Source organism: Pistacia vera, unplaced genomic scaffold (genome assembly GCF_008641045.1).
Source record: "Pistacia vera cultivar Batoury unplaced genomic scaffold, PisVer_v2 Contig1553, whole genome shotgun sequence".
NCBI lineage: Eukaryota > Viridiplantae > Streptophyta > Magnoliopsida > Sapindales > Anacardiaceae > Pistacia > Pistacia vera.
In genome coordinates, this window is record NW_022195634.1 from 1 (window position 1) to 10,117 (window position 10,117).

The window sequence follows — 10,117 nt, forward strand, 5'->3', positions numbered from 1 at the left end:
GTCTTTTGAAATGCACTTTTGTAAACAGTAACTTTTGTGTATAAAAGACATGTGAATTGTAATGAAAAGAAAACTTTTTGGGCCCAATTTTCCATTGTTAATTGCATGCATTGTACTAGTTTTCAGTAGGTGTTACAAAAATCAAACTCTGCGAGAGCAAGTAAATCAGTTTTATTCACTTGACGTCACTCATGACCAGGTGCTCAGGAATCGCTTTTGCGTCTCGATAATCTCCATGCAAAACCTTTTAACCCTTGACCCTAGAAGCTCAAATAGAGATCCATAATCATCTCACATTCAGTCATCCTTAATGGATGGCTCAACCTTAAACACAACTGATTTATCCTTACAAAAACCTTTCCTAACTGATCCAGCACTCACACTCGACCTCATTACTTAGACAATCCCAAATCAGCAGTTGCAAACATCAACCACCATTAGTAATCCCACCCAATCTACTATGATTGATAACTCGCACCTTCAAACCCCACCAAGCTCGGCTCTCCCTCACGGGTCGAGCAGACAACACTATGCCCAACAAACCCATCCTGATATAACTCATCCCCATAGCTCGAGTCATCCTCCAAGTACACCCCTGATCATCCATGCCGATCGAAACAGTCGTTCGGTCACACTAGGACCAACTCAACCCAAAAGGGCGACTTAATACCCCAACCCCCAGCCAAACTAATGTGGAACACATCTCCAATCTACACCCTATGACATGACTCGTCTAGGAGGACCGAGTGGATCATAGGCACATAACCAGAGTGTTGGAACTCAACTATTAGCCATGGGCACCCCTCTTGAGCAAATATTGGTAAAAAAAATTGGCTGATACCAAGGCCATGATGAGCCACATACCAGGAATGCCCACCCCTACTAAAAAGAGCCTACCCTACAACTAAGTAGATTCGCCCTTTGTGAATTCAATAGCCCTAGTCGAGATGCCACCCAAATTCACTATTCCCAATATGAAGCCATACAATGGGACGACCAACCTAGATGATCACATAGCCTCGTATAAGCAGTAGATGTTCACCTCCTCCATACTAAGGGATCTTAAGGAAGCTTACAAGTGCAAGAGCTTCAGTTCCAGCATCTCGGGACTGACTCTACAGTGGTACACCAACCTCCCCAACAACATCATAAGTTCCTTTGCCTAACTGGTCGACACCTTTGTGGAACAAATTGCCAGTAGCAAGAAGCTGGAGAAGTTGTCCGCTGATTTATATCGAGTATACCAACGAATGGGTGAGCCCTTGTGAGAATATGTTAGCTACTTCAGTAAAGAGAAGATCTCATTCCCTTCTTGCAATCTTGAGACTGCAGTAGACACATAGAGGAGAGGGCTCCTCCTTAACAGAGAACTATACAAGGACCTCACCAAGCTCGACTGTAACACAATGGAAGATGCACTAGCCTGGGCAGTGATCCAGATAAGGTGAAGAGAAGATGAAGCCAACCAGATGCGGCATAATCGATATGAAGATTGCCGCCAGAGGCAAGATGATAGGCACCTAGAAGCCCACTCTTATGAACCAAGTTATCCCACTCAATCATGCGGTTCCAATTCTCACAACAAGAAGTCATATGACAGGCAACTAGTTCGCCCGAATAAACACCCATCTAGTTCTAGCTCATTCAAAGTCCTAGAATATAACCTCAGTGTTGAGCCCACCCAGCTGGTAGCAATCATGAAAGGTATGGGGCTAACTGTCAAGTGGCCAGTGAAGTTAGACTTAGACGTCAAGAGAGTCACCTCCGAGTGGTGTGAATTCCACAATAATCATGGACACAATATAGCTGATGGCATTGCCCTGAGACTGGAGGTCGTAGCATTACTAAAGAGAGGGCACCTGAAAGATCTGCTAACTGACAAGGGGAAACAAACCATGAATCAAAGAAACAACAAAGAGTGGTCTCCCACTCCCAAAGATCCAAAACCCAAGGGCTTCTGCAGCATCATATCTAGGGGTTTAGTAATTAGTGAGGTTAGTTATTCATCAACAAAGAGACATGCCCGAGCCAATCAATATCAAAAAGTTAGTTCAACTCATCCACCAAAAAAAACATCATCAAAACAAGTAATCCAGTTTGAAGATCATGATCTTGTCACCCTGACCTCCATGCATCATGACGCCGTAGTGATTAGCTTGCAGATCGCCAATATCCTCATCAGGAGAATTTTTGTAGATGGAGGATCTTCAGCCAACATACTCTTTCTTGAAGCAGTGAAGCCGATGGGATTAAACGAAGCTGACATAAACATGTGCCCAACCATCCTAGTCAGATTCAGTTCAGAGCAGAAGTAAACTATTAGAGAGATTGTTCTACCAGTCTATGCATGTGGTGTGAATCACCATACAGTCTTTCTGGTCCTTGATTGTCCCTCCCCCTACAATGTCATCATGGGCCGACCCTGGATCTACGACATGAGAGCCGTTCCATCAACATTCCACCAAACAATCAGGTTCCCCACCAAATGGGGAGTGAGTGAAATCAGAAGCGATGCCAAGGCTTCCAAAGAATGCTACAAAAATGCCTTCAAAGGTAAGTCTCAAACTTTATAACAATTACAGTCAGGTCCAACTTCTTGAGCCAAGCGTGATGAACCATCAATGGAAGAGTTGGATGAGGTACAGATACATCCAGACTACCCCGAGAGGAAGACTCAAATTGGGTCCCAACCGAGTCCCGCCATTAGAGAAAGGCTAATCAAATTCTTATAGCAGAATAACGAATGTTTTGCCTAGTCTCATGCAAATATGATGGGTATCAATCTTAATGCAATCATCCACCAACTCCAGGTGGACCCCAATCATCTCCTGGTAAAACAAAAGAGAAGGGAGCTCACCCCAAAGAGAAACGAGTCATCAATGAGGAGGTTGAGAAACTGTTGGCCAATGGGCTGGTATGAGAGGTGCATTATCCAAAGTGGCTAGCAAATGTAGTGGTGGTCAAGAAGAAGAATGGAAAATGGAGGGTCTGTATATACTTCATCGACTTGAATAAAGCATGCCCGAAGGATTCATTCCCACTCCCCTATATAGACATGCTGGTGGATGCTACAGCAGGACACAAGCTACTTAGCTTCATGGATGCCTTTTCAGGCTACAATCAGATCCTGATGCATCTGAACGACCAAGAGAAGATAACCTTCATCACTATGCATCTGAACGACCAAGAGAAGATAATCTTCATCACCAAAAGAGGCACATATTACTACAAAGTGATGCCTTTCGGACTCAAGAACGCAGGGGCGACTTATCAGCAGCTGGTAAATAAGATGTTCGCTAAATAACTGGGAGACATGATGGAGGTGTATATAGACGACATGCTTGTCAAATCCTTGATGGCCGAGCTATAAGTAATTGATCTTCCATACGTAAGGGAAAACAAAAATTTAATTGGTAAATCAATTACCTTTCTTTGCCTAGATCCGAGTGTATATTATACCATTTACATGTTTATGAACAAAAATCTATATAAAGTAAATCCATTCAAGGATTAGAATACTTACGTACGTTTGGAGGCTCCTTCTAATATCTCTGATTTCGGACAAGAACACTGTTCACGCACTGTTCATGGTTATTGTTCACGTACACTGTTCATGGTTACTGTTCACCGTCTGCTGTTCACGTGATTTTTTGCCAATCGATCCAAAGTAGGATTGCACTCACGGAAGTCCACACGAAGATAATCCGCAGAACCCTTAATTATTTTGCTAGAACAATCAAGGGCTTTAAGAATCAAGAAAGAAGAACAAGAAAAATTTTCTTCTTGAGAGAGAGAGAGATAGGGTGGCTAGGGTTTTAATTGAATGAATAATTCTTTTTTGTTTTAATTTTTTAAGTTGCACTTATATAGTGCAACAATTAAAACCCTATTCCACTTAGGAATAGCCATGGGCTCCAACCCTAGTTCACCCTTGCAACCAAACACACCATTTATGATATTTTAATTAATTAATTATTATTATAATTAAAATCAATTAATAAATAATAATATATTAACATTTAATTAATAATAATAATTCATTTAAATATATACAGAGATATATTTAAATATAATCTCACTAATTTAATTTTAATATTAAAATTAAATACAAGCAACAACCTCAGCAAATTTAATTGTACTGTGAAATTACAAAAATATCTTTTCCTCCTAAAAGACGAAAATACCCTTCTCACAAATTGATTTTAAATTATCTTCTAAGTGTGTGACCCGTAGGCTCCTCATCATATCAGCAGTGTGTAGTATCCTGATTAACATCGCTTAATCGTCTCACTACACATAGACCAAGATTGACCCCTAGCAAGGCATCATGGTCACCCGATAGATTCGAATTCAGCGAAACCGCAGCCTATCAACAATATGGTTATCGTGCAATCAAATCATTTCATCAACTGTTATCTCATCGAGACTGAGGTACATAAATAGTGTCAACCTCAGATATTCTCGACATGTTTGTATTCAGTTGCTGGACCAATGACAAGAATATTAAATTGGATTGAGCATCAACTCAATCCCATTGTGACCACAGATTTAGTGTCATTGCCATTTACTGAATTACCCAGTGAGATAACTTCTCCCATACCCAGGAGTGATGAATCCCTTGTCGATTCACCATAGTCTCGATACACTTTTCAATGTAGCCAATCACTATCGTATTGATAGCTTTGAATAGAACCACGTTGGGCTAGTGTCAAACTACACCAATTGGTGCACAAGGCACTCCGATGATCTCAAGTCTAAGGATCACATGCACCACCATTCGTTAAAGGATTTAATCCATAGACATTAGAGTTACCAGCCATATGGAATCCTCTGGTGGGTCTGTCCAGTGAATTTGCCTCTAGCAATCACCCATGCATTGCACCAGGTTATCGACAAACAACCTTGACAAGTGAGACCAATCACTGCCTTTCGACAGGGTCGTTCAATACTATAATAGCCTTACCGTATTATCCGTGTCCTTGGCCAGAATAATACTAGGGCTACGGACATTTCTAGAATGGTCACCATATGTGATCATAGGGTTCTCACTATCAAGATTTGAAACACTTGATACCCTCATCACGGTTCTACCATCTTAAGGACATATATCATTACATACACGATATAGAAGAATATGTCTTTTATTGATAAATAACATTTATTACAAAATCAATTTTACAATAATTGATTAGCTCTAGGGCACCTACTCTAACACGAGTAACACCTCGATCACCTGAACTAAGCATTCTTAGTACCCATGAAATATAACATAAAACTCAACCCTGCTAAGTGTTCATTCAAGGTCTCATCCGAGAAGTTCTTAAGCTACATGGTGACTCAACGTGGGGTAGAAGTGAACCATGATCAAATCTGAGTTGTGCTTAACATAGCCTCTCCCACAAGCATCAAAGATGTCCACCTTAAGAAGATTCATCTCTTGATCAGCTGACAAATGCTACCTGTTTTTCACCACACTAAAGAAATCCAAGGAATTTGAATGGACCCCAGCCTATGAAGAAGCCCTACAATAATTCAAAAGGTACTTAACTTCACTTCCTCTTATCTCTAGACCCCTCACAGGGGAGACACTTTACACATACTTGGCTGTCTTTGAAACGATTGTCTCAATCGTCTTAGTCAGGGAGGACAATGAGAAGCAGATGCCTGTGTATTATATGAGTAAGTCGATTCTTAATGCCAAGACCTGATACAACCAGTCGGAGAAGTTGGCATTGTCACTCATCCAAGCCTCCAGAAAGCTTCTCCCATACTTCCAATGTCATTCCATATTCATCCTCACCATTTTCCCATTGAAGAAGATTCTCCACAAACCAAAGTTGTTAGGATGAATCACCTAGTGGATGGTCAAGCTAAGTGAATTTGATGTGTCCTACCAACCCCGAATAGCCATCAAATCTCATGCATTGGCTGATTTCATAGCTGACTTCACACACAACACATCTGTCTAGCCTGAGTAAGAGTTTTTGTGCATGATAGATGTCGGGTCCTGTAATTGGACTCTCTCAGTCGAGGAATCTAGTAATTATAACGGAAGCAGTTTGGGCATCGTGCTAATCACACCAGAAGAAGACATCATCCAAATGGCCATAAAGTGTGTTTTCAAGTGCGATTTCAAGTGTGCTAACAATGAGGCTGAGTATGAGGCATTGATAGCGGGGCTCACCATGGCAAAAGACATAGGAGTGAAGAAACTAAAAGTCAAGTCTGACTCTCAACTAGTGGTTAATCAACTCCAAGGAACATACCAAGCCCAGGATTCGAAGATGAACACCTACCTCAGCATAGTAAAAGAACTCTAGTCTTCCTTTTAAGAATTCACAATCATGCAAGTACCAAGAACCGAGAACGCTCATGTAGATGCCCTAGTCAACCTCGGATCAGCTCTTCAAGGATCCTCTTCAGCAACCATCCCGCTTTTGTTTCTATAGTGGCTAGCATACTGGAAAGATACCCAACAAAAGACACTCACACTCCCAAAGAGACTTCAAAAGTATTAAAAATCAGCCTAGTTGACTCATGGATGACACCGATCATCCGATACTTGGTAAATGACGAACTTTCCCTTAACAAGAACGAAGCCTGCCGACTCAGAGCCAAGGCTACCAGATTCGCAATCTATGAAGGTCAACTGTTGAAAAAATCTTTTTCTGGCCCATATCTCAAGTGTATCACTCCAGAATAGGCCAAATATGTCCTTGCCGAGATATATGAAAGTGAGTGTGGGAACCATGCTAAGGGACATAGTCTCACCCCCGAGTGATCACAACCAATTATTATTGGCCTATAATGTGAGCTAACTTAGCAGCCTACGTCAAGGGGTGGATAGCTGTCAAAGGTTTGCCAATGTCGTGCATCTCCCTCCTAAAAGACTTAACTCCATTCTCATCCCTTGGCCATTCATGAAGTGGGGGATGGACATAGTCGGAAAACTCTCAATCACACTAGGGCAACGAGTATACATGTTGGTGGTCACCGACAACTTCACCAAATGGATAGAAGTCGAGCCATTCATCGAGGTGCGAGACAGAGAAGTGAAGAGATTCATCTGGAAGAATGTCATATGTAGGTTTGACATACCGAAGGAGTTGGTCACTGATAACGGGTCCCAATTCATCAGTTTAGGATTCAGAGACTTCTGTGATATGTAGGGTATCAAGCTCAGCTTCTCAACACCTTAGCATTCTCAATCAAACGGGTAGGCATAGTCTTCCAACAAAACAGTGATTCAGAAACTCAAGAGATGCCTCTAGAAAGCTAAGGGAGCTTGGGTAGATGAACTACCTAGAGTACTATGGTCCTACCGAACCACAACCTGCTTATCCAATGGAGAGACACTCTTCTCATTAGCATACGGCTCGGAGGCAATCATCCCAGCCGAGGTATCTATCCCTTCAACTAGACTCTAATGGACGGATAAGCAAATCAACGATCAAAACCTTTGTCACAACTTGGATACCATTGATGAACTGAGGGATCAGGCTTACATTAGGAACGTCATCTATCAGCAACAAGTCAGTCGACACTATAACCAAAATGTCTAAGTGAGAGCTTTCAAAGAAGGAGACTGGGTGCTTCAAAAAGTATTTCAAAATACCAGAGAAGTCAACGCTGGGAATCTCGGCCCCAACCGGGAAGGCCTATACAAGATAACCAAAGCAGTGGGCAAAGGCACCTACAGGCTCCAAACTCTAGAGGGTAAAGAAATTAGCAACAACTGGAATTCCATCCATCTCAAACGGTACTATTTTTAGCAATTAGATTTTATGTTCCCTTTTAGTTTTGTTTGTTTAAAAAAGGGTGAGTGGGCATGTCCACCTCCTCTCCAATTAGTCAGCCTTTCAGCCAGTATCAATAAAAGTACTATTCAACGAACAAATCTTTTCAACTATAATCAATGGATTTAAATCGACTTGGTAGAGAGGCCTGAATTACATTGACAATCGGTAACACTGACAAGGCCTCAGTACTTAGCATCTAAAAACTTTTCAACTCCAATGGATATACATCGACTCAGTTGCGAGGCTCGAATTATATTGACAGTCGTTCACACTGACAAAGCCTCGGTACTTAGCATCTACAAATTTTTCTACTTAAATTGTTGTAAATTGACTCGGTCGTAGGGCAAGAGTCAAATTGATGGTTGGCCACGCTGACCGGGCCATGCTTACTTGACATTGATAGAAGTTAATTCAACTTCAACCAAAGTATAGTCGGCCAGGCCGACCCAATCTTTGGGCACATATACGTCAAGGGATATGAACACTTGACCTAAAACATGAACTCTTGAAATATCAAAACATTCCAAGCATCTGAACCAAACAACAACTTAAAGAAACCAGAACACTCAGTAAAATGATGAACAGAAACTGATCTATTAAAAGTTCGAAGCCTGATAGGCAAAAGGTTTCATGAACAAAAGTTAACAAGACGTCGTGCACCTGAAAAATCTAAGATAGAAAATACACAAAAACTAAGGGTTAGTAGGACCTGTCTGATCCTCTTAGGTCAACTGATCTCCAATCAACCCGACTTTGTTTTCTTGGTCGACTGACCCACCAGTAGCAGTCGCATCCTTTGTAGACTCAGTCAAACCCGCCAAAGGCTCCTCCCGATCTTCAACAAATCCCATTTGATCTTTTGGATCAGATTCGACTCGCCTACCCTTCATTTGGTCATCGGTACTGGCTGCTTTAGCCTCTATTTCCTCTTAGAGCTCAATGTCGCCATTAGGATCCCAATGCGAAGTCTTCCTAGCCTTATATTCTTTCATCAGCTCGGCACAGGCCTTAATCATAGCATCCTCCATAATGGATTTGCAATGCTCTCGAAGTGCGACTGATTCCTCCTTCTTCTCAGCTAATTCTTTCCTAGCATCAGAGAACACCTTTGTAACGACTCTATTCTTATAAAAACATGCATAGTAAAAGTACATGTAAAAATAACATAAAAAGTTGGGCCCAAAATTTTCTTTCATTAAACATATGTATTCTTTATACAAATATATACAAGATTTGTAACATATGTGAAAACTATCAAAATAGGGTGGACAGTGTAGCCATTTCGCTTCGTGTGCCGATGTCCTCCGACTGTGTCCTCATCTAGAACCTGCAAAACTAGGAACAACTGGATGCTCACAAAACATATCTCAGTAATAAACCCATCTACTCAATTATCCCCGTACTCTCCCTCTAATTCTTTCCCTACCATTTATTGACTCTTCTCTTATGCAACTCTCTATTCTCTCTTTCTCATAACTCTTTATAACTAACTCTCTTTCTAGTAAGTCACGACCCCATCTGCCCGGAGGCACGGCTGGACTCGCTCCTACTCCCTGTGACTTCTACCATTCTAGCCGACGGGACTTGGTTTGCATGGATTCGAACCTTTGGCCATGTGAGTGCATAGAATCTCTTGGTACTCGGGTATAGCCCTCATCCGCATGTACTCACGGGCTATACCACTTCTCTTTCTGATACTCTTGTCGCCTCCTCTATCGACGTACAGGCGGAATATCTACCCGTACTCACAGGTTCCCCATCGCACACCTACTCTATTCTCATTAATAAGCACTACCGTCTTTTTACTCTATAGTGCTCACTTCTCTCCTCTCTTTACTCTTAGAGTAGTCTAACTCAAAAGTCTCTACTCTTTTCTCTACTCTCTTTTCTAGTGCATAAGTAAAGCATAGTTAATGCACATAAATGAGTCATACTCATTAAGCTTAGGAAAGTAACTATGACATGTAGCAACAATAAGGCTTTCTCTACCCTACTTATGAATCTCTTGAGCATTTCATCATACATCATGTCAATAAACAACTCTACTCTAACTCTACGTTTCTCTTTTCTTAAGTCAACCAAATGGGAGAAACTCCCTCATAACTCTAATTTCTTGTCAAAGAGAAACACTTCCATAAGCTTGCTCAAAAACCTCCTCCACTCTAATCAAACCTCACACCAATCAAGCAGCATACACACTTTTCATAACTCAATCATAACTCCTAATCTCATTTAACATTTAATGATTACACATACATGATATAACTCTACTCAAAAGAGTTTTAAATCTGAACTTAGGTTGAGTTTACTTACATTAT

At 41.3% G+C, this 10,117-nt stretch overlaps 1 protein-coding gene across 1 annotated transcript; it reads left to right on the forward strand.

Annotated features, from left to right (window-relative positions):
- Positions 1-1,469: 1,469 nt before the first annotated feature.
- Positions 1,470-2,315, forward strand: LOC116124779. Its single transcript, XM_031410521.1, has one exon. The coding sequence runs from the start codon at positions 1,470-1,472 to the stop codon at positions 2,313-2,315; it is 846 nt and encodes a 281-aa protein (XP_031266381.1).
- The last annotated feature ends 7,802 nt before the right edge of the window (positions 2,316-10,117 follow it).

Coding starts and splice junctions, on each gene's coding strand:
- LOC116124779 (XM_031410521.1), top strand. CDS start 1,470: ATGCGGCATAATCGATATGAAGATTGCCGCCAGAGGCAAGATGATAGG.